The 24688-nt window shown below is 48.7% G+C and overlaps 3 protein-coding genes across 3 annotated transcripts; 2 read left to right on the forward strand and 1 right to left on the reverse strand.

Annotated features, from left to right (window-relative positions):
• Positions 1-383: 383 nt before the first annotated feature.
• LOC128272256 (ceramide synthase 5) lies at positions 384-12135 on the forward strand. Its single transcript, XM_053010031.1, has 5 exons — positions 384-590; positions 4916-5036; positions 9917-10360; positions 10451-10711; positions 10789-12135. The coding sequence occupies exons 1-5, from the start codon at positions 406-408 to the stop codon at positions 10933-10935; spliced, it is 1158 nt and encodes a 385-aa protein (XP_052865991.1). The 5' UTR covers positions 384-405; the 3' UTR covers positions 10936-12135.
• A 1412-nt stretch (positions 12136-13547) lies between these two features.
• On the reverse strand, positions 13548-18106 carry LOC128274733 (autophagy-related protein 9A). The gene is made up of 12 exons (XM_053013030.1): positions 17938-18106; positions 17697-17874; positions 17423-17633; positions 17234-17358; positions 17043-17170; positions 16792-16976; positions 16546-16724; positions 16343-16474; positions 16115-16268; positions 14994-16042; positions 14817-14919; positions 13548-14755 (listed from the first exon to the last, which is right to left on the reverse strand). Exons 1-12 carry the CDS (start codon positions 18083-18085, stop codon positions 14456-14458), a joined length of 2892 nt encoding a protein of 963 aa, XP_052868990.1. The 5' UTR covers positions 18086-18106; the 3' UTR covers positions 13548-14455.
• A 2415-nt stretch (positions 18107-20521) lies between these two features.
• LOC128272047 (eukaryotic translation initiation factor 3 subunit F) lies at positions 20522-21817 on the forward strand. Its single transcript, XM_053009768.1, has 3 exons — positions 20522-20680; positions 20774-20920; positions 20986-21817. Exons 1-3 carry the CDS (start codon positions 20557-20559, stop codon positions 21576-21578), a joined length of 864 nt encoding a protein of 287 aa, XP_052865728.1. The 5' UTR covers positions 20522-20556; the 3' UTR covers positions 21579-21817.
• Positions 21818-24688: the final 2871 nt, after the last annotated feature.

The raw sequence follows: 24688 nt of genomic DNA on the forward strand, positions 1-24688 counted from the left end.
GGGCGTATGATTCTGGCAACGGCCCTCCGTGTTCTTGCGTACAGAGTGTAAGCAAAAGTGGCCTGAGAAAGGGTTTCGATTCCCGAGTGTGCACCAACCGCGTTCAGTGCGTTCCCGTGTTTAGAAGTGAATCAAACTCGCGAGTTTCTTAATAGCCAACTCGTCTCATTCTAGGCTCATCAGTGAAAACTTAGTGCAGCCTCGAAACCAGTAGTAGGCCACCAAGAATCCTTTCCCTGCATCACGAGTAAAGTGCGCAAAGTGACGTGAAGGTGAACGATTGTGTGTGTGTGTGTGTGAGTTGGTGTGTGAAAGGCCACACACCGAGTTTACCGGCCTTCTCCACACCAGCGGCGGTTGATTGCCAGGTTGCACGGAACCTATTAACCCTGCCCCGACCCCGCCATGGATATCGTACGAGCCGCCAGCGATATGTTCTGGTCGACGAAGATTTGGCTGCCGCCGAATATCACCTGGGAAGACATTCGGCCCGGCGTACGACCGGATGTCAACCACGCCGACTACCGGCACCTGATCTATCCGATTCCGCTGGCCGTCGTCATCATGATGCTTCGGTCGCTGGTCGAACGGTAAGTCGATGCCGGTCGGGCTGCATACAGATAGTGGAAGAAAAGTATTCGAAAATGCCGAGCGCGTCCACTCGAACCGTGCGTCGCAGCACACATAACCTCAATCGGGTGGTAAATGGGGTTTCTCTTCGGACGCGCACACGGTGTGTGTACACATTCGATCGCGGACGAAAGCGGAAGCGTGCGTAGCCCCATCTGGCCACCTTTTCTTTCCGTTCGCACCCAGCCGGCCGTTACAACAGCCGGCGAAACGGTTACGCCCTTATTACTACGAACGAATAAAAACTACGGGAGAAATCAAAACATTCGCGCGCGCACCACCACCACCACCATCAACTCCGGTCCGGAACTTCTCCCTCCGGACGCTGTGGTCTGTTGTGGACGTGCGCTCGTTAAAATGCATTTCCTTTCGGGGGGTGTGGCGCGCCCGTTATTGGGTGTCCAGTGGAACCCACGAAATGACCTTATGCGAGGCCGCAGATTCGGGGCCGATTTTTTGATCGATTCGGAATGTTGTTATTACGAATATTGGCCGCACGGGACTCGTACCACTGTGGGCATAACTGTAATGTGCCATGTGAGCAATTAACTAAATTGAAAGTTAACGGTAGCGCTAATAATGATGCGAAAGTTTCCACACCGTCAACAATCCGATCGCAGGGCGTTGGTTCCATTTCTGCACAACAACCAACCATACAAATTTTACGAAGGTTCACTAAAAGAGTCTACAATGAATACATTTTTGCATCACCCGATATTGGGCCGTTTAGTTTCCCAAGGCGTATTGGTGTTAATTGTGTTTTTGTTCCACGGTGCATTCGGCGCATTCCGTTTTGGCTCAGTTTCATTCAGTCTTCTGTTGTGGTGCCTCTCGGTTGGGTCGCTTTCGGATACTTTCTCTGACCATTTTGTCGTTCGGTTTTTTCTCACCACTCTCCTCGAACTGGGTCCGCGACTCTCCCGTCGCATAACCCGCGGTCACTTTCTTTCATAATTTTCGGAGTACCTTCACGCGAGCATAGCTTATGCTGAGCGGTGCCTGTGCCGTCCGACCAATGTGTCGATGGAAGCGTTCGGAAATTAACTAAAAAAGGGTGGGCCAATGTTTCGGTCAAGTGATTGGGTGAACCCTTTCGGTGCCCGCACGCACGCACCGGCCATGGAACGCACGGCATGGTGACTAAGCCCTTTCCACGCTAAGGTTGTTCGATTTCTTGATTGAGACCCGCGGCCGGGTCTCCGATTGAGGACATAAAATTATGTTTTTTATGACACTTTCATGAGCAATTAATGGAACGGAGCATTCCAAGCTGCGGGTCGAAATGAACCCAGAAACTCTCCGAGCAACATCGGGGTCATTCGTCGTAATCGGTTTCTTCCGATCATCATCATCAGAATGGCGTTCGAATTCTGTACATTTTATTGGCATTTGGGAAATATTCGAACGTGAAACATAGTGGGAAAAGGAAACGTTCGACTTTGATCCCTTGGCGCGGATACGCATCCCATTTCATTTTGGTGAGTTTGTGCCGAAATGGGGCCTTACTGATAGTGAGTAATCTAATCAGGCTTGACGACAAAAGCCCCACGCAACGCAACGCCGACCCGTTCCCGAAAATGGCGTCCAACAATCGAATCTACAAATCATGAAAAGACGACGCAACGCGACGAGCATTACGCAACGAGTGAGTAGACGCCCACCGGCCACCCACCTTTACACCACGTCTCACGCTTCTTTTCAAGGGTTTGCGATAAGGGCGGCCTCCCGGGTGCGTTCGAGCAGCCGATCGTACGCACAAAATTCGACATTTTCCGATCGACCTGATGAAAACTGATTGATTGCTCGTCGATGATGGCCACTTTGGGGTGATTAAATGCTAGCTGCGCAGCGGACAGAATCGCACGGTGCATGTTGGTGATTCATGCTATCGACAGGCATTCGTCATCAAAACCGCGTGATGGTCGCGGGCTTCATTGCATCAGGTCCCCGTCTGACTCATAACCCCCCACGGCCCACGGGTAATGACGTACTTTGGCCACCGTTTTTTTTCTCCCCAATTCTAGATCACTGTTTACCCTCGCGTGGTTAGTAGACGACCTAATTACAGTACAGAACGTCACACACACACACGGGTAGTGTCGTCAAACATACGACACTTTTGTGTCGCCCAGCTGTCTGATGGACTGTGAAGATAATTTCAATAATTACACCCCTTCGTTATGCTGTCCGGGCTCGTGCCCAGTCTCCCCCAGGTCCTCTTAATGGTCCTACGAATCGAGAAGCATGTGTCACCTCGTCGGGTTTCACAGTTTCGGGGAGGTTATGCTGGCGCGAAAAGGCTCTCCAGCACGCATCGCATGCTGGCTGAATAACTGGTTAGTTGCGAAGTTCGCGAGTAGTTGTTTCGCGAAATGACGACGATTCATCGCGCCCTGGCCAGCCCCCGATCAGCTGCTGCTGATGATGAGCTCTTGGCTCACGGGTTAATGACGGAATCCAACCTGGTCGATGCGAAAAAAAGATAGCGAAACAAACATTGCGCAGGGCGATCAATCAACGGAATTCACGTTATGAGCTAACGTTAGCAACAGTCTTCGGCGCTCACACTTCAGGGAGATAAACGTATATGTATATAAACGTATATATAAACGGTGGCAAATGCGTTATCCACTCGGAACCGCTATCGTGGGTCAGTTATTAGTAAAACTTCAGTAGCCGTCCGGTTTGCCGTGGGGAAAAGATGGATGACTAAGTCAACGGCTGGGGTCAACACAAAATTCACCATCATCATGGTTCCGGGAATCCGAAAATGACGAATAAAGTAAGAAATTATGCCGCCCGAAGTAGAAACCAACGCATCAGTGTGGATTCGTGGAAACAGTTTGCATGTCCATTGCTGATAGGTTATATGTTTGGTTGTGTTTCAAGTACCTCTTACATGAAGGCAATCGGTGTCTGTATTGCCAACATTCTTATCTCTCCCAGGATTTATAGCATTTTTGGCAACTATTCCTATCAGTGACAGGCGTGTTGCAACATGAGAACAGTTTGGAACATGGAACGCAAGGTTTTGTGGGTCGTGATCCAGTCTTGTCGTAAGCAATCCGATGCATTGGACATTAGGCTAATGTTCCGTCTTGTTGTAGCATCTGTTGTGTAACATATTACTCTTAAAAGTATAATTAATATTTAATGCTTTTATACCCTTGGAAGGCAATTCCAGCAGTGTCATTGCTCCCATTAGCGCCACACTAGCTAGCTCGCCTTTGCCCCCCCACATTCGCTCCGTCATCGTCGTGCCCAAATGGCCAGTTTATGTCAAGCATGACATATTTTTTCTTATTATGCCCTTGTTTTTGCACCATATTTCGAGGCTAGGCCTTTCTCTTATCGGGTTGGCTGGGCTCGTAAAGTTGAGCCATCGTTTTTCGGGTAATCTTCCGAACCATATTGCACCGATGGATCCCAACTTCATTCGGGATCGAACTTTGCCGCAGCGATAAGCGGCTCACTGTGGCTCGAAGGACCTTAATTTATGATCTAGTACCAGGCTGCCCTCCCAATGGGGACGGCCATTGCATGCTTAGTGACGACGTTCGGGTGTAACCCGTTGGCTGTGCAGGTGTTCGCTAATGCGCCATAAAGAACCAGTGCAATTGGGAGGTTCCACCAATCTGGACCCCGTCAACATTTACAACGACAGTGTGGTGTGCAATGATTCAGCTGCACCTACAAACGATAAAGAATTGCCTGATAAGAGAGAGAAAGAGAGAACTGAACGTTGGACGGAACGTTGGCTCCAAGTGTGACCCTTCAGGTTTACGGCCAGGAGTAATCTTCGCGATGCGGCAATCGTCTGATGATGAAGAATCGTTTACGTTTCCATCGCCATGGTCGTGGCGGAACCTCAATTAAAAGCTATCGCTATCCAAATATGTGCTTCCACCGGGACGGGGTGAGGCTCTTTCGTTCAGCTGTCAATAGCAATGCTCCATCATCGGTATCGACGAGGCACAATCGAAGGACCCTTTTTTAACAAAATTAGGGTCAGATTGATGTTGTGCAACTCGTCACCTCGACTCGAAAGGGCCAGTCTGTCGATCGGATGACAATCATTTTCCTAATCGGTGGTATACAATATGAACGGCAGCGTGTTTATTAGAAAAACACGTTTTGAGTAACATATTCTCTTTAGATTATGGTGTGACATTAGATTTACATATTCCATGCACCTTAAGCTGTTGTTTGATGGTTGATTCGTATATTTTAACAACGAACGCAAAAGATTACTAATCGACGGGTGCTTTATGCGTTTCTCTTTCAGGTTTTGGATTGCACCGATCGGCAAAGCAATTGGTATCAAGAGCACTGGACCAAAGCCACCGAAAGCTAACAAAACGCTCGAAGCAGCGTACAATTCCAACAACCGGCTGAACCACAAAACGGTAAGCTGCCTTCCAAATGAAAATGGTTTTTTTTTGTTTTTTGACGACAACGCATGTTCTAACAGTATTTGCTTGGCTCATTCCATTTAAAGTATCATGCCTCAGTCCACTCGCCAACTCACCACGGCCATAGGTCACACCGAGTTCACAACGAGCTGTGCATGTTTGACGGTTGATGAATATTTACCGAGGTTTACCCTTTGCCAAACTGTGACTTCAAAGAAATCGGTATGGAAACACGCATCGCAAAGAATCGGTACGGCCCGGCGGGAGGTCATGCGAAAAACCCCAGCGCCCGCAGCACACCCTGCTCTAGATCGTGACCGTGTGGTTGCCGCGTTTCGTCACCGTTCGCAAAACCCTCATGGCAGCTCCACGTGGGTTTACGATGGCGGAGCCGTGTTTCGGCGGAAGTGATAAGCTTCGTGCCCTTCCTTGCGGATGTTCGCTTGGCGTTGGTCGAGATTAAAGATTGAAGTAGTTCGAAATTGCTCAGGATGTCCGGGCACGCACACACACGCGATTAGAATCCCGGTGCGGACGGAAAAGGTTGTTTACACGTTCGCTCGCCTCTCAGCTGAGTAGCTAGGGCGTCGGTTTCTGATAATGGTGCATCCGGTAAACATTGATCAACCGACCATATACGGCACTACCTGTTCGACCTGCAACAGCTTTAATTTTTTCATGTTTTTGAAAAAAAATCATTCCGTTGTTCAAACAACGAAAACAATCCCAAACCCGGATGGAAGCAATATTCGGTCATGGTGTTTCGTGTTACGTGAAAAGGATACTCCATTTCCAAAAGAAAGGTCGAAAGACGTTAAACAGTGTAGCTGCATAATATTATGCAGTATCCTCCAGTAATGCATTGTCTAAAATGCGAAGGACAGATACTTCTACCGGGATGGGGTCGAAAAGTTGGCGCCGCACTTCTGGCGACCTAAATGTGGCCGGAATATGTATGGTTTTTTTGTCGAAAAAGGCAACCAATTTCGTCAAGCACTTGGCTCAGCTGGCGAAGCCTTCTAAGTTTGGCTGCAGTTAATGTCGTCAGCATATTTTTGGTGGTACTCAGGAAGAACCAACCCAATTGAAACAAAGGTCTGGCCTGGCTGGGATTTTCGTAAGCTGTGTTTCTGGGGCGTTCGGATGGAATGCTTTCGCGTGAATAACATCTAATGTATTTTGATAAAGTTGTTTTAATAACATTTGTGTAAAAACTTACTGTAGACCTACCCTCTACTCAAGATTATTTATCGGAATGCAGACGGCAGACGAACATTTTCAAATGATTTCTAAACTAAAAATATAACGTAACCATTTCAGGCGTCAAAACCAACTTGCCTTCGACCAAAAAGTGCATCCGCTAATTGTATGTCCTTTTGATCGATGCAAAGCGGGTGGCTAGCGAACGGCGCTGCATTATTCATAAACACAATCGTCGGCTACAACGAGTTGTTCCTTGGGATTGCAGCTTTGCGTGCTTCAATCAAGCAACATCGAAGCAACCACAGCATCGTCGTGTCATGTCGCTTGATGCAACACAAAATTTATATTCTAGAAAATTAATTAAAAACAGCTCATTCATGCCACCATTCCAGCAGCCTCGTTGTGGAGTGCCACCGTATTGCAATGTAGTCGGACAAAAATCCTTCCATTATAGCAAATATACCAGCAAAGTGCTAAACTGTTCGCGCACGCGATCATCGGCACAATCCTTCACGGCCACAGCGAATGGAAGCCAACAAACGAAACCATCTCTCGCGGACGGAGCGCGAGTTTCAAAATCCGCATGCAACACGCGGCAATCGCACGTTTCCGTCAATTGGGGAATCTTGTGGTGGACTCCCCTCCCTTCCGATGGCTCATGCCGTGCCATGCCGAAAGTCCCCACGACGGCAAAGACAGCGTCAGTGGTGGCAAGACGCTGGAATTTACGTCGATGGAATACATAATCTACCTCGTCTACCCCTTCGCCGGTGGAGTTTCTGTCTGACGAGCAAAATCCACGCCTGTAAAGCATCATGGTCAGTAGTGGTCGGTCTGACTGATAACTGACAGCGGTGGTGGTGTATTTGTTTGTCGCGACTGCTGTTAGTGGTAGTTTGCGACGTCGCGGGCGTGTATGCGGTTTCGCTATCTACCCCCGCGATATTGGTCTGTGCTTCGTGCCACGGCGGGGTCCGTTTGGTTGGCTGTGGTCGTCGTATATGAACGTTAATGGAATTGACGCGAACTGTGTGCTATCATTCCCATCAGGGGCTGATCGTCATTTAGAGCGCAATTCTCGGCTCAGTCGCCAGTATCGGTCGCCAATGCCCATGCGGCGACCCCCGTTGTCACCACTGACCGGCCTTCCCCGCTTCTATTCGATGGGTGGGTTGTTGCGGTTGAGGTGCAAAGTTACGTAAGAATTGGTAACCTCAAGCTGCATTACGCTTAGTTGACAAACGCTTCGGATGTGCGCGGACATTTGGAATTGCGTCTAAACAAATTTCTTTTCGCACATAAACGTTTTTTTAGCTATAACTTAACTTGAATTCCAAGTTTCGTTTATTTTCTGATGTACCTTTTGTTCCCCAAAATAATGTTTACAACATTCCTCCAGCATAGTTCAGTTTTACGGTAAAGATGATTGAAATTCGCAAAACTAAAAAAGATAAAAGATCTTGCCACAGGAATGTCGGAAGTAATGAACCAATGTTGCTCGATGAATAAATTACCTCATTTTCGGCTATTATGCTATCCATCTTACGTTTACCTTAGAACAGTGCGTCAGAATGTGGTCACGTTCGTTGCAGTAGTGTTTGTTTTTTGTCGGCACCGGCGCTTTCTTTATGGCCGTCCGAAAGATTGGCCTAGTTTGGGGAAGAAAATTTTGGCCCACATTATGCGGCCAATGGCGCAATGTAACAGGAACCGCGTCGCTCTCAGCCATAGAGCAGGGAACGAAGCCATAGAACATTAATATTCGATGAACGGCGCGGAACTTTTATTACGGAACCGTTGGCGCCGGATCCGTGATAAAAGTCGGGTCTGGGTACTAACGAAATTATCACAGTCTTCCGTACGGTCTGATTTTATTTCCGGGGTTTCCGGTCAACACGCTTCCAAGTTGAAGAAGGCTCAGCGTTGGTTTTAGGTAATTTTGTATTCTATAAATTTACTCTGCACACTCTCTCTCAATGTGTGCACACTGTGGTGTTGAAATATTTGCCATGTTTCGTGCGATTGTGGGCTTAATCGTGGTAGCCAAACATGTTTTGGCGCCACCCGAGTACGCTCTAAGGGGACGTATCGTTCTTCGCACTTTCGCCAATTGAACTTCTCTGATTGAATTCCAAAAATACACTTCCGTAGTATTTCATAACCCCGAAACCATCATAACTCTCCGTCATTGAGCGCACCAATTGAAAGTGTGGACCACTGGAAGAAGCCAGGGCGCCGGGGACGTCTTGCAGCAAACTTGATACCGTTGAACCGCATGACCCTCGCGAACTGGCTGAATAGGATCACGGCCATTTCTCGGCACTGTGCGTATGCCACGAGAAATTCTTCGGCCAACTCGGCGCACCGCGTGTCTGTGTCTGCGCCATACAAGCACCTTTTACCGGGCCATTTAAATTGATCCATCCGACGGCGCGGGACCATCTCCGGTGGGGAAGTGCCCGGTTGTTTATTTAGTTTCTTTTTTTATTTGCGAGGAGCACCATCGCAACACGCTCTCTTGGCACACGCAAAAACGCGGACAAAGATTGCGTTTCTGTGCATGCGGCGGATAACGCAACCTCGTCGTCGTACTGCAACAACGTGAATGTTGTTTGTTTTATGTATGCTCATCGACATAGTGTCCACACTAGCAGTGGCGGCCACTAAGTCTGAACACAGCGAAAAAGATCTTTTAAATCTGGAGAGAGAGAGAGAGAGAAGAAGGGGAACATTAATCTGCGTCCATTTAGTTGAGCGCCAAAGTGCTTGGTTTGTATGTTGTTAAATTACCGTTCCAGCGGATGGGTTTATGTAACGGACGGAGATGGAAAAAATTAAAAAGAAACCATTTGTATGCTGTATAGATGGTTTAGATGACGGCCTTCGAAAAGCGTTTTCTCGAGTGTTCAAGAATGTGGCCCGTTAATTCCAGAATCGGCACGTCTGGAGGTTGTAAAACTGCCCTCACATTTAACGAGTTTGTCAAAGCACACGCACAACACTATGTCTCAGAGCCGACAGCAACAAGTGGCTGATGTTCGCATCGCAATGAAGAAGGGTCTTTTTTGGCCGCAGAGCTGAGAAGTGAATGTCGATGACCTAATTTAAATAACCATTAACACAAAAATAAAATATCACCGAGCGGTCGTTTCGTTTTTGGCGAAACTTTTCAGCTCCAATGCAGTTCTGTATGTTTGAACAAAAATTATATTTTCCCATAAAATCGTCAAGTTTAATAATAAACTATTGTAACTGAAATCATTGGTGATGATTGTTGATGTTCGGTTCTGAATAAAATCCACAAACATCCGTCGTGGGTTCGCCTCATAAAACGCCCCCCAGAATGCCCAGCGTTGTTGTGTCCAACTTTTAACTGCCCCGAGCATAAACTATCGTGTGCTCGGTTTGTGTAATTCGGCGTACACAACCTGCGTCCGATTTGATATTCATAAAACATCTCAAACTTAGGCAGTAAATTCCCTACACCGAATCCGTCCCCGCAACACGACGCTGACTGCTGCCCGTCGTGCGATAGGTGTCCGTTTCCGGTTTCCGTTGCCTTCCCTGAATCTTCCCACCGGACCGGGGGCTGGGCACGGTATTTAATTTGCATCGACGGTCAATAACACGGCAATGCCTTTTTGGTTTCGTCCCTTTCTTTCCGCTCGCAGACGTTGCGCCTCACGAAGCAGCTGGACATGACGGAGCGACAGGTGGAGTACTGGTGGCGGCGGCGCCGGGCCCAGGACAAACCGACGACGCTGGTGAAGTTTTGCGAAACCTCGTGGCGGTGCATCTACTACACGTACAGCTTCATCTTCGGTTGCATCGTAATGTGGGACAAATCGTGGCTGTGGGACATCAAGCAATGCTGGTACGGCTACCCGCACCAGTCGGTGTCGAACGACATCTGGTGGTACTACATGATCTCGATGGCCTTCTACTGGTCGCTGACCGCATCGCAGTTCTTCGACGTGAAGCGAAAAGACTTCTGGCAAATGTTTGCCCACCACATGATCACGATCCTGCTGATGGCCCTTAGTTGGGTCTGCAACCTGCACCGAGTCGGCTCGCTCGTCCTCCTCGTCCACGATTGTGCTGATATTTTCCTCGAGGTAAACCTCGGTGGCGGTGACGACGGGTCCCTTTTTGGGGGTCACTTTTTGGGTCGCTACTTAAATTTTCCCTCTTTTTTGCGGTTACAGTCGGCGAAGCTGACCAAGTACGCCCAGTACCAGAAGGTGTGCGACACCATCTTCGCCTTCTTCACCGTGATCTGGATCATCACGCGGCTCATGTTGTACCCGCGCATCATCTACAGCTCGTCGGTCGAAGCACCCCAGATACTGCCGATGTTCCCGGCGTACTACATCTTCAACACGCTGCTCATACTGCTGCTGGTGCTGCACATCGGCTGGACGTATTTGATTCTTCAGATCGTGGTAAAAGCAATCAAAGCAGGACAGGTAAGACGCTGGCTCCGGTAATTCGATTGGCATTTTATTTGATGGCCACTTCGTTGTATCATCCCCGCCCCTAACAGATGGAGGGTGACGTGCGGTCCAGTTCCAGTGACGAAATCTCCGATAGTTCGGAAAATTCTCGCCCAACCCTGTCGAACGGTGGAACGCCCAAAAAGCCGGCGACACCAAGCAAGAACGGGACGACGGACCGACGGATGGGTCAGTAAAGGAACGGTGTCTCGCATTGAGGCACACCACCCGGGCCATCACTACTCATCACCATGAAGCTGGAACATCACGACGATGGCAGGCGCAGCTGCCTACGGTGCTGCTGCTTTTGCTGCTTTTGAGTGTTACGGCAGGCAAGCCACGGAACAAAAACCCCTGTACCCACATATGAAGCAAGGAACAGCCCATTTATCCTACTACTTGTTACTGCTCCCTCCTCCTGCTCCTTGTTGCGATCGACTACCTATTATTGGTAAAAACAAACAAAACACAAACACTTTTATTGGACCTAAACAAACGTGCGTGCAACAACGCCGTGGCCTTCGCCACAGCAGGGTCTCTTCTGCTACCCATGGCGATGTTGTTTGGTGCATAACTAATGAGAGAGATGGATGGTCCACGTTTCGATCAAGCAACAAGCAAACTACCAAAACGTAAACGCCGGCGGAGGACTACTTTTCACGATTCTTGTATGGTTTTCACAGCGCTCCGCAACCAACCCTTTTTAGGATAAAATGTTTAAATGATAGAGTGATAGTTTGTAAGAAAAGGGGGTTAAAAAAGCTGACGAAGGGAGCATGAGAAAGCAGAGGGATGGACTTCGACACGTTGGGCGTTAGATTAGAGAAGAAGATCCCTTAAAGCGACTACAACACGGGGTCTGAGGGGGGACTGAGGCGCAAAACAATGTGAAACCTAAAGAAACGGTAGAGAGTAAGGTATTTATTAGCTTAGTAAATTGGCAGAAAACAAAACAAATCCAAGCGCCGCTATTCATCAGCGGGACCGGGTTGGGCCGGACGAAGCAGACAGTGGACAATCGGGACATCATAATGAACCGACGGTGACGATCGATCCGAAGAGAGAGAGAGAGATAGAGAGTGTGATCGCTGTTGCTGCCGCTGCGACAGTTTGTGTTGAAGCAAACGAGCTTCGCGCGGGCGATAATAAACTGTTTGTACATTACTCTGCTACACTAGAAGCGACTAAACAAATCAAACCGAAACAGATCGAAATCCAGATGGGCAAGCGGTGGGCCCCCGGCAGTTGGCCATTCTAAGTTGACTACGGCATGGAGGTTAATTGCAACAAAATCCATTTTTGGATATCTATCTAAAACATAGCGAGAGACCAACACCGAACCGAACACATTCCGTTACCGCTTCGATTCGTGCGTGCAAACTATGATTAAGAATGTTTTCTTGATGTCTTCGATGTTTCCATTGGCGTCGGAGGAGAGATAAAAGGACGTGAGGAGAGATAGCAAATTAGATTGCAACCCCGTAAATGACCCTCATTCACATTTTTGCGAACATTCGAATTGGTTTTCTGTGTTTACTCTGATGAATACAAAAGTATGAGCATGGCTTACTACGCGCGGATGTTGAACGAAGTGCATTTCTAAGCAGACAAGGAAGCGATTGAACTTTGCACGGATACAGCAGCACTTTAGGTAATCGGCTTAAAAATTGGTCTGCAAATGGGCCAAATCTTACCGATGGATCCTATTTGAGAATACTCGAACATAATACGTCTTGAGTAAAGAGGAAGAAGATCATCCAGAAGCGAAGTTGTACAATAAACAAAGAGAATGATATGTTTCTCGGTTTTTTTTATTTGTACCTTTATCGTAATCTTTTGCATACTTGAGATCGTTTACAGATAAGTAACACGACTCAAACATCGTTTAAGTGGGCGATGAATCGGGTTTATACCTTTTTCCAAATGCTTTCTGCGTTACAAGGTATCAGAAACTTGTTTGAGTTTGCCAATCAGTAAATGCACCGCGCCAGTGAAGGTACTGAAATCGTGTATGTGGTCGTATTGGTATTTAAATCACAAATCGGAAGCTGACGGTCGAATGCATCGACTGGCAGAGAAGGAAGCATTCATTCAATATTATAAAAGAAGGGAGCAGATACACTAGGATTACAAACAGAATGAAGTGGATTGCGTTGTTCAGGCTGAAGCAGAAAATACAAAACTTTGCACGTGAAAAACTTTCACAATCGGAAGTTTTGCTTGAGTGTCCTTAAGAAAACAACAAACGCGTATGTTCGATGTTTCACCGTTTTTCACTATTTGGTTTACCGTCCTATAAATGTATCGCCTAAATGCCCAGCCAATGAAAGGTAGGACCTTTCCGCGTACCTGCGCGTTCGTTGTCTTCTGCTGAAAGGCTTTCTAGCTAAAAAAAAAGGGTTTATAAATAAGTTATCCTCCTACAGCCGACAAAGATTAACCATGGAATTGGCAGCTAATTTGCCAGCGCGCGCGCGTGCGAGCGTCAACGGGTCGTAAGAATCCTTTGCCGTCAGTGAAGCATGTGCACAAGGCTCTAATCCCTTCGTTGAGAGAGAGAAACAAAATGAAATGCATTATGAACTACAAAATGTGCTAATGTTGCGTTAGGGCAGGTTAAAGGGAATCACCGCACCAGGAGTGAATTCTAATCCAAACCAAATAGAAAATAAAGTACAGCAATGTTTCGGGGGATCAACCAGAGGAAAATGCAATTTTCACAGAACTCTATAATACACAACAAAAATCGATAGCACCAGTTTTCATGTACTCGAAATACGTCCGAAAAAGCGCGGAGTGTAGTTTTGAAAATAGTTTTTTATTTCTAAATGTAATTCCACTAGTCAGTAGTAGTGTATCTTGTTGTTTTAGACAAAACAATCCGTTCCGTGTTTTCCCACCGGTCGGCGGGAAAGGAAACATTTAACGAGCTTTTTAGATCATTCACTCATCACACTCATAGCATCACCCGTACAAGCGTCCGCAACTGTTCCGCTAACTGCTGGCTGAACCATTTGCCGATGTTTGTACCATTTGTTTATCATTTCGTTCTAAGTATTGCGGTTCACGATTCGTCCTCCTAACGAGATCTGCTCTCTATGTACATTGGTTTTGTGGTCGTTTGTTTGTCATATTTTACAGAGCGTAGGGATGCTTAAAACCCATAAACCATTCAAGAAATCTGACTCCTTACTCCTATACTGTGTAGCTGACTCGCTTTAACTTTCTGGTGCTTTGCAATGTTCAAAAATTTGCTCCGTATTTGATCGTGGCATGATGGTCAGAAAACTGTGGTTACAAGAAAACGCTATTTGCTGCCTATTGAAAGAGCCATAACACAAAAACTAAATGTATTGTATAAAAGGTGAAAGCTATCTCTTCAGTTCCCCAGCATATCCTATTTACATCGAGCTGCCTAATGTGTGCGGGACGAAATGAGTCAAAAGGTGCCCACAACGATATCGCTGAAACGCTCCGCGGTGCTCGTGTGATTCGTTGTTTTGAGTATTGCCCCACCGTCCGCCCGATCGTTTGTGGCGCTTCGTAATCACAACGATCAGCAATCATAAAAGCGTTTTATAAAACCTGATCTTAAGCTAGAGATGAGCCGTAACCATAGTAGCGTTCGGTCCCTTGTTTTGCCACGCTGTACAGCTAATCGGAAATTAACTTGGCACTCCCGGCACGTTACATCCGTTACACCCATTCGGCCCGGTGCTATGACTTTTTGCCTCCGAGCAGTGGTGTCCTTTCGGCGGCAGGGGCGGTGGAAACGGATGACGGTCCGGCAGCCGAGGAGGAGGATGGGCCGGCCGTGCTAGTGCTCGTTCCGGTGAGAACACCGGGAGCGAGGGTACGCAGCGGATGACTGACTAGTGATGGTTGGGCTACCGAACCGAAGGGTCGGAAACCGCCCGGGCCGAAACGACCCCCGGCGGATGGGCGTGATGGGAAAATGGTCGATGAAGTGGTGCCCATGTCCAGTCGCAAACTTCCACCACCGCCCTGGCGACGCAACTAGAACGATAGAATGTCATTTCTTAAAGACTCTAGAGTAACGTTCATTGCCTGAACTTACGTGATTGTGATGCAATTCGTGCAGGTAAAGCGTACTAAGACACATGTCGGCCGTGGTGAACTCGTGCGGTGCCGTAACGTTCGCAGGGACATCACCATAAAGGCTGTAAACATATGAGAAGCATTAACCCGGGCAATTCGAATCGAACCACGACCACTGCTACCGATGACTCCTCACCTGGACAACAGTCCGTTCCGCGATCCACCGGCCGGCCCTTCTCGTCGTGTCATACCCCCACGGGTACTAAAGGTCATCCCCTCCCCTCCGAGCGCACCGTAACGGCTGCATTCGGGATCACCAATCGGTCCACCGTCATCAAAGTGTCCACCGGGACCGGTTGATTGTATCGGAGCGGTCCCGCTGGTCGGTTCATCTTCGGTTTCGTTTATGTCGGCCAAAAAGGTACTTCGCGTTGGCATTGCTCCGGTCACCGTGCTGGTGTCGGGCAGATTCTGTTGTAACATCCGCTCGAAGTCATACGACGGCGGTGAGAAGTGATAGTGGTGCGAAGACTGCACACCCGGGCCATGGTGCAGTAGCGTCGGTGGTGGAGGCGCTGGTCCCGTTTGTTGTTGTCCGTAACCGCCGGGGATGATCGAATGCATCGGTGGGATCGGCGACCCGAATCCGCCGAGGTGCATCGACAGACCGAGGGCCTGCGAGTTGGATAGGTTGTGCGTCTGGAGGATCGGTTGAATGATGGACGAATACTCCGCACCCATGCTTTCCATCGACAGCAAACTCTGGCCCATGGCAGTCGGGTTTTGCAGGCCCAACAGCATGCCCCGCTGACGGTTCAGATCCTGAAGCGCGTGCCGCTTGATGCCCTGAACGAACTGCTTCGCTTCGGGTGGCATCTGCCACGTTGGATTGGTCAGCGTGAAGTGGACGAGCGACAGCTCCGTCTTGCCGTGTTCACCCTGATCATACGGCTTAGCCCCGGCGGTGGGCGGTGGTACCGACGGACCCGGTCCCATGTCAGCCGGTGAAATGAGTGGTGTTTCTCCTTCGCTGTCACGGTCATCGGTCACCACCGGTATCTGCCAGTCGGGGTTGCCGTGCTTCCGGACGTCCATCTGGGCGAAGGAACATACGTCACCGACTCCGATCACGTCGACGGTGAAGTTGCGGAAGAAGTCAACCAACTGGGGCGCTTTGGGGCGCACATCGTACAGCAACACAAATGGCGCCACCAGTGGGCTGAACAATTCGTTCAAAATGTACATCTACGATGGACAGAGAAAGTGTCGACAATCCATTGACCAGCGCATGCGAAGCATGGTTTCGGTGATACTTACAATTTTAAGCTGGAAAAACAGCTCAAACTGTTCGCGTACGGCCGAGCTGTGCGCGTGACCACGCCACGTCGCGGGCAAATAGTGCACATGGGCCAACACGTTACGCAGTAGCTGCTCCGGACACCAAACCATGTTCTCATCGGGAATGAGGGATCTTTAGAAATTAAGCAAAACGAATCCGTTATAGAAATAAAAAGAGAAAATACAACACAAGCCGCGCTATATTACCTTGCAACGACGCTGATCATTCCGAGGATGGTGAAGAGCGTTAGTACGTGCTGCACCTGAAACACGTCCTCGTCGTAAATCGCCAACAGCAGGATAAGGGAAGCGACACCGCCACAATCGAACGCTATGTTCCTAAAAGACCGTAGAAGAAAGCTCATCACCATTGGTTTATGCTAATTTACGTTAAGACTATTTGTACTGACCTCGCAATAACGGTGAGCAGAGGAGACGAAAAGGAGTTCACATACTTGACGGCTGGGCGGTAGGCACGGGTCAGTCGTGCGTCCAGCTCATGGTCAAGTTCGTTAAAGTGCCGCAGGTACAGCTTGCCGTACTGTGACCAGCATCGTACGCCCAGTGTGCCTGGTTCTTTTTTGATTAACTAACGGATGCATTACGAAGAGATGATTCAGTTCGTTACAATAAAAATTGTATTCTTTCCTACTCACATCAGCGTAATTGAAAAAGAAGTACATCAACTGGCAGAGGAAAATGAAGGGCGAAAGGACGAGATTTGCGATCGCGACCCAGAAGATTTGCTTCGACAGCTTCGCTGCCAGCTCGTTCCGCATGCTGGGCCGTTTATATTCGGGCCGCAGATGCCAGTTGTTCTCGAACGGTGACCATGGTCCCCCTGGAAGAGGGAAAGTGACGAGTGAGGAATGGAGCCGGGCGAGATCGTTTACCCGTTCGAGCTTACAAAAAAGGAGTAACCCTATATTGTAGCGGAGTGCTTGACTCAGTAGCACAACGTTTCCTAGTAATGGCAGCTTCTTCGTGGCCGGTAGCAACGATTTGTTCATCATGGCCACCATGTAATTTTTAAACCTAAAAAACATTGTGAAAAAAACGATTGTAAACGGCCACTTGGTGAAAAGGATCGGTCCTTACCTTAATATTCTATGATAAATATCTAGCTCAGTCAGTTGCTCCTTGTTGATACTCATCTGTATCTCGGATTGCACCTCCCGGATGCACTTCTGCACCTCGTGCCACGTAAGATTGTCCAGGTCGGCCTAACCAGAGAGAGGAGCCAGCCCTTAGTATGTGGTGCAATGGTCACTGAATCGTTCTACTCACATCATCGATTTTTAGCGCCGTGTTGAAAAACATTTTAATATCCCAGAACTGGAAGAACTGGTAGAAAAATTTAAACAGCCGAAACGTCCAGAACAGTCCGGCCAGCACCAGCGCCAGCCACTGGAAGATCCCGAGTTTGGCCGCACATTCCGACACACCGAGCATGGCATCACCCAGCGAGACTTTCGTTTCGTTCGCAATGATTTTATCACTGTTGGCGAAGGGAAGCATAGTGAGCGGGAGCGCAAGGGTGAAGATCGGTTAAAGATCGTACCGAAACAGTATTTCGTAGTTGATGCAGTTGAACATGTACGTGATCAGCACCACGACAAACACGAACTGGAACAGCTCGAACAGCTTCTGCAGCATCATCACGTAGAAGCCGTGCTTTTGGTGGTATACGTACACCCGGGCGAAGAAGGAGTCCAAATCCTCGATGTGATTCCATCGTGCTAAAGCAAAACGAAGTCGGTCACTAAGCCGCCCACAATTGGGCACGAAATCCGCGCACTCACCTTTGCTAGTCTCCGGCACGACGTGTATCACCTGCGGGGTGTCCTCCTCGTCGATCGTTGTTGGCGAACGTTTGTCCGTGAACGGGTTCGTGTCCTGGGTCGAAAGCGATTCATACGTTTTTGCGTCGAACTGCCGTTTCGACGTCATTTTGTTGTTTCGTGTGCCGCCACTTCAACGTGCCCGTTTCGTCCACTAACGCTTCCTATTGCGGTGCGGTTCAACGGTTCGGCGAACCAATGCCAGGTTTTCGCATAACCTGCGGATTGCGAATACGACCGAATTCGCGGCAGGTCGGGTCGGGATGGGGTGGGAAAACTGTTTACACTGGTCTAAAGGCAAACCACGGCATCGGCATTTGTCTGGTGACCTACTGTGGGAAGGCGGCCGCAATCAATCGTCCTGTTCAATTCCCTGTATGGGTGTGAGAAAACAAAGCGAAACGGATGAATCGCACGTCCCTTTCGATCGGCTTAGTTAAAAATAAAAAATAAACTCAGGAAAAGTGGAGCAGCGCTAATCTTTCAGTGCAACAAGTACCAACGACCACACGCCATAAACACTGAGGTATGGTGGGATGCTGCCACACGTGCGAAGATTGTAAACATGATTGGACGCTTTCTTTCGTTTGCCATCTTTTACGATGGTTCGTGTTTCCGCGGGACATCGATCGCGATCGCTATATCGTTCGATCAAACGCCATTCGAAATTGTTATTTTCCGTTTAGTAGTGCAATGTTTCAAGCAGGCCACGAGACTCTCATGGTTTACTGATACCGTTAAGAATAAACATGAATGTCTAACCGATTTCATCTTATGCACTGATTCTCATTGTCACCACTGTATGTTGACAAACGGAACAGATGGTGAACAACAACAAGAAACGCCACAAAGCGGACTCCCCGAGACCAGCTGTCGCGCGTGGTCGTGGTGGTGGTTGCTTTTTTGTCGTTCAATGTCAACCCGTGAATTGGCAGGTTTCCCTTCGACGACCAGAGCGTCGTATTTTCACTCGATTGCGAATTACGCACTATTTTCACTCCTCTGTTAAATGGTTGCAATTTGTATGCTTTTTGTAATCATCTGTATTGGGCCGTGTTTATTGACGGAGATGCTTTTGATGGTTGGTGAATTCTGCGTTGCTTGATCCACTTGTATTTGCCCTCTTCAGTTGACGCCATCTTCTCATGATTCGAGAACCAATAGTCCGCCTCGCAAAAGCAGGACAGCAAAGGATTCTCTCCGAATGGATGAGCCATTCTCACTCCGGCCACCGTGCGTCATGATCACTTTGTGGTCTTTTTATGGTAATTCTAGCTGAACAGCGACAAACGAAGGCACGTGTGTAGACGATCGCAATCATTCGCAGGAAATAAAGAAAGACTGGTTGTTGCGAAGGAACCATGCGTGATGCGTGTAGAGTTCTTCTTTTTCGCACAAACACACACACACACACATGGGCTCTTTCCGATCGTTCAACTTCCTTTGCACCAGCTGATTTCATTTACATACAAACAGGTCAGCACGCTGAAGCACAACAAAAACGAAAACGAAAACGATATCATCGCACGAGCTGCAAGCTATTTTCGAATAGTTTTAGCACACCCAATAAAGGCACTGTTTCCTGCGTGACTGCCCCAAAGACCAAACTCTAGTCTCAATTATTCACAAACCGCTCCCGGAAGCGGTGCGCTAACATGCGGAAAAGCTTCCTCCAAGGGGTACACATATGGGCGCTACGACGTAGCGCTTGGTACGCAGTTTCGCACCCACAACGTGCTACAGGAGCAAGACAAAGGAAGTGCACCTGCAAACGCTGCTGCTGCCTGGGCGCCCAAGTAGCTGTTGCAATTTTGTTTTCTTTCAACCGAGTTTTAACGTTTGCACGCGAACGAATGCGAATGGAACAGATGTTTGGAGCGCCATGCAATGCGGACACCGTGCTGTTGTTTATACTCGCAATGAACGCAGAAAGCATCAAGCGACAGAATCCATCCCACATGAGGAGTTCCGTTGGTGACCGAAAACACTGCCCCGGTGGAAAGCACTGATTTTACGGTGACGGGTGATTTAGAACAGCACAGATCCGTGATGAAAAGGTGGGCTATTCAACAGTGCTCACCTTCGTTGTTCTTCTTACGACACGACGAACTGTTTCTACTGATTGCTCACTCACGATTAGCGAGCGAGTTTGAACGGCAAAACAGTGTGCGGTGGTGTGCGTGAACCGTGAGGCGATTTGTTTTTCTTCTGTACCTGCTTCCTTGACAGCTGATGGTGCATATCTTTTTCGAAAACTCCTCCAACGAACCCAGATGGCACTGCAAAATTCAAAATAAAACACGTTCTCGAACTGAATATCGAGCTACGTTTTATGTTTCATTAACCGGTCGTATCGGGTGTTTGTTCGTGAAGACTGCTTTAGTTGATCCGTGGTAGAACCCAGCTTTATTTCGGCCTTATTTCGCTACGCTGGTTTTCCACTTGGTTGCCATCGTTGGCTTTTCGAAATACGGGCAAATTCGAACAGCTGTCAAATGAGCGACGACGATGAGATGTGTCAAATTTCTGGAAAGCGACGGTCTCTGTTCAAAGCTGCTGTTCGACTGCTACCAGTGCAACATGTCGACAATTAATTTGCCACTGAATTTAACCGTGCGCGTCCACCCGGTGGTTCTGTTCCAGATTGTGGACGCCTTCGAGCGACGTAATGCAGACTCGGAGCGTGTTATCGGAACGCTACTGGGTGAGACAGGGGGCCAACGAATGTGGGGTTCGCTGCTACGGCATAACATAACCTCAATGTTTGTGCTTGTTTTACTTTCCCGTTCCGCCACAGGTTCCGTGGACAAGGGTGTCGTCGAGGTAACGAACTGTTTCTGCTTGCCCCACAAGGAGCACACCGATCAGGTCGAGGCAGAACTGGGCTACGCGTCCGATCTGTACGAACTGAATCAGCGCGTCAATGCATCGGAAAACATCGTCGGTAAGTCGGCGCAGTCGGGTACGTTACAGGTGTCATGATACTGATATATCCGTTACCGTTAACAGGTTGGTGGGCTACCGGCCAGCGGGTGACGAACCATAGCTCGGTCATCCACGAATACTATGCTCGCGAGTGCACGAATCCTATCCACATGACGCTGGACACTTCGCTCACCGGTGCCCGGATGGGCCTCAAGGCGTACGTTTGCGTATCGCTCGGCGTTCCCGGCGGCAAGAGTGGATGCATGTTCACACCGATCAACGTCGAGGTGACGAGCTACGAACCGGAAGTGGTCGGTCTGCAGCTGTGTATGAAAACGATCGGTCTGCAGTCGAACCCGAACCGTCAGCGTACCGTTTCCCCGATGTTGGACCTGGCGCAAGTCACCGACGCCTCGGGCAAACTGTTGACGTTACTCGGCGAGGTGCTGGCATACGTCGAGGACGTGCTGAACGAGAAGCAGCAACCGGTAAACACGGTCGGACGCGCCTTGCTCGATCTGATTCACTCGGTGCCGAACATGACCGGCGACCAGTTTGCGCAAATGTTCAACTCGAACGTCAAGGATTTGTTGATGGTGGTCACGTTGTCACAGCTAATTAAAACTCAACTACAACTGAACGAACGACTGACGTCGCTGACGTCGTTCCTCAACTAAACGCGCGCGGGACACAGGCGTGGACGGGTTCTGAGCGGAGCGGAGCATCCCACTTCGAACCGTCACTACGAGCGGGAGGAGCATAGTTGTGGAAAAGTATAACAAGAAAAGTGGACGAGCGTTGGGAAACGGTAAATTATTCCAGAATCGTGAATCATCGATGGGTACAAATAAAACGAAACTCATCAAGGTGAGAGGGCACCACAGAAATGGCTTGTGTTGTTTGTTTTCGAGTAAAATCGAATATTATTTATTATTTTGATATCAAACGCAGAACGGAATTTTGGTATGTTAATGATTTGGTTCCTGCTGGAACTGTTCATGAAAAGTCTTCTACGCTTTTCCGCTTAAAGCCCTATATTTTGCAATCTGCCACAGAATTGCCTCCTGGCGTCGAAGGCATGCAAACGGATCCGGAATGATTGACGTGTCACGTGTCGATTTATTCATATTTGCCACAGCGGTCAATCACCTGTCCGGTACACTGTGGCCTCTGTGGACACAAAAGAAAAAATAGTGCGTTGCATAAAACCATAACACGTGGCGTGTGTCGTTAACTGCATTTTAAAATTTCCTCGCACCCGCGAGTGACCTATTTTTTCGTAACAAGTCCTTTTGTTGAATAAAGCGTTACTTGCAAAGGAAAAAAACTCCCTTTCTTTCAAGTGTTTCGTTTCACTGGTCCAGTTGAGGTCATTTCTTATTGCCGCGAACACGCCCCCTGTCTGGCGATCGGTAATAAATCAATCGAGAAAAAAAGAATTACTCAACATCGTTCGATTATGCGGCAATGCACATCGCCGCGTGCCGAGGTTCGACTCTCACGGATTATCTTTTGGATTAAAGAAAAGAACTGTTATTAATAGCGGCGACAACTGCTGGGCTGCTGGGCCGGTGATGGATCACTCCGGTACCGTCGATTGACCGAGAATCAATCCATCAACCTGGCCATGCGGAATGATCTAAGCGCCGTCTGACCGGTACCGATGCAATCTGCCGTAACATCCGTCGCGTTAGTGACCACCACGAAAGGTTGAAGGTCAGCGAAGGGCCAAAGCAAATAACATAGCGTGGTTTCGCGATCGCCCCGCAGGAAACAAGGAGCCGAGCCGATCGGACGCTTTGTTTTTTTTATTTCCAAACTAACTAATAGTTAGCAGTTGTGCCAGCCGGTCATTATCCACTCTCAATTTCATCGATTGTGCAAATATGGCGCCAAGGCACGGACAACGACATGTTTGCCGTCAGTTGCGATGCGTTCCCGACCATCAGACACGACGATGCGCAACGATGCAACGTGGGCACCGGCATTCCTGGGCTCATAGCTGGCGAGCCAAAGTGGCCCCCCGTGTGTCCGGTATGCGTCGAAGCTGTCCAGGGGCTGCTGCACATCGGGGGCGCCCGTCGGATTATGTCATTTGAGCAATCTGATCTTTTAGGTTTAGGTTCTTTCACACTAATTACAACATTTTGGATTCGTTTTGCGACATTTGGCTGTGGAGTGTAGCGTTACCTAGCGAGCCGAAGGGCAGCAATTTTAACATTCTAAGCCAACAAACAACAAGCGACAGATTTCATGCTGAGATCACAGTCCTCACGGCTGCGCACCCCATTGGTTGTGGACACATTTTACTCCATTGCACGTGCGGTGAGAAAACAAAACCGCGCGCTGCTTCTTGCGGGCGAAGAAAAGTTTGATGCGAAATTGGATCAAACGAGGTCCCGCGCTCGTAACCAATCAGTTAGCTTGGGCGCCCTTTTACTTCTTGGCCGCTGGTGGTCAGCCACCAAGGAACCAGTTCACGCGGCGTAACCCTCGGACGTCGGATATCTTACTTATTGCGTGCCCTGTCATCCGTCGTCGCACGCTTATCAGAGAGCGCCCCGCGCCACGTTTAAGGCTGCCCATAGTTGAAAGTGATCCAATGCTAATGGCGCGGCATAGCGAGCGAATCGGGTGGACACTTTTGCTCGCCGGCCACAGTTCGTGATGCTACTGATACGGGATCTCCCGGTATGTGGCGCACCATCGGATACATATGAACTGCTCGCCGCTGCGCCAGCCAGGTTGGCCACACGGGGCGGTTGAATAATGCCTTCGCGTTATAATGCTTGATGCCGGCAGAAAAGGGTGGCCCGCAGCCCGAAACCCGTTCTACTCACTGCAAATGTCACGATGTAATAGACCGAACCACCGAACCTGTTCGTTCACGCCCTTTTTCTTCGCCCCCGGTTGGCGCTGCTGGCAGTGCAGTTCTGTGCGAAAAATTTGACTTTTCCCATATCGCAGCGTAACCATCGGAGCACGGCCAAACGACGGGCCAGGTGGGTAGAGAAGCCGGATCTAGCATAGCCAGTAATCGCCCAGCGCACTCGGCCCGTCCGCCCGTTCTCTAGGTCACCTACACTGATTTTGAAGCCCCGCGGACATCCGGTACGACTCACCCCACCTATGGCTGCGGCTAAATGGCTTAATTGATGATCGTCATCTTGGCGGGCATCGATCACATTTGTCCACGTGAAGGGGCTGCGTCGGCAAATGGGCGACCCGGTTGGGTGAGTGATTGAGATTAAGAGAATTAACATTTACGGCAGGCAGTCGACAGGCGTGCTGGTTGACTTACGGCATGGCGTTTTGGTGTAATGAGGAGTCAAGGAGTCCATTGATACGGCCCAGACACCTGCTCCTTGGCTAGTTCACGGTGAAATATTTCGCAGCGTTCTAAACTATTCGTAATTAGTATTATAAATTTTCTGGTGAGTCTATTTTCAAAATTATTTAACCACTCAAATGGCCAAACTCAATACGTTATGAGTGTCAATTTGTAATGTTACGTTAAGAATAGTAGTCAATGATAATGTTTCAGTTCATAATTTCCCACAGTCTTATCATGATTCAGACCAAAAATGTATGTTTATTTTCGAGATTTCGAGACAACCGTATTCAATTAATTGATGTTCCGTTTCGCCATTGCTGTTACTGAACAGCATTCGCACATCTTCGCCAGTCGTCGGCAATTTAAAACTCCTTCGCCACACTTTCGAAATGGTTTCCAAAGCACTTTTCCACCTTTATCCTGCATTCATGTTCCCCGACCTCTCGGGGGGCT

The sequence above is a fragment of the Anopheles cruzii genome, chromosome 3 (assembly GCF_943734635.1).
Source record: "Anopheles cruzii chromosome 3, idAnoCruzAS_RS32_06, whole genome shotgun sequence".
In the NCBI taxonomy this organism is placed as follows: domain Eukaryota; kingdom Metazoa; phylum Arthropoda; class Insecta; order Diptera; family Culicidae; genus Anopheles; species Anopheles cruzii.

Bases quoted from the DNA above. Each gene is read 5' to 3' on its own strand.
- LOC128272256 (XM_053010031.1), top strand. From the start codon at position 406: ATGGATATCGTACGAGCCGCCAGCGATATGTTCTGGTCGACGAAGATT. The intron at 591-4,915 runs GTAAGTCGATGC...TTTCTCTTTCAG, and splicing joins CTTCGGTCGCTGGTCGAACG to GTTTTGGATTGCACCGATCG. The intron at 10,712-10,788 runs GTAAGACGCTGG...CGCCCCTAACAG, and splicing joins AAGCAATCAAAGCAGGACAG to ATGGAGGGTGACGTGCGGTC.
- LOC128274733 (XM_053013030.1), bottom strand. From the start codon at position 18,085: ATGACGTCGAAACGGCAGTTCGACGCAAAAACGTATGAATCGCTTTCG. The intron at 17,875-17,937 runs GTGAGTGCGCGG...GTTTTGCTTTAG, and splicing joins CGTGCCGGAGACTAGCAAAG to CACGATGGAATCACATCGAG. The intron at 14,920-14,993 runs GTGAGGAGTCAT...ATATGTTTACAG, and splicing joins CGGAACGGACTGTTGTCCAG to CCTTTATGGTGATGTCCCTG.
- LOC128272047 (XM_053009768.1), top strand. From the start codon at position 20,557: ATGTCGACAATTAATTTGCCACTGAATTTAACCGTGCGCGTCCACCCG. The intron at 20,681-20,773 runs GTGAGACAGGGG...GTTCCGCCACAG, and splicing joins TGTTATCGGAACGCTACTGG to GTTCCGTGGACAAGGGTGTC. The intron at 20,921-20,985 runs GTAAGTCGGCGC...TACCGTTAACAG, and splicing joins TGCATCGGAAAACATCGTCG to GTTGGTGGGCTACCGGCCAG.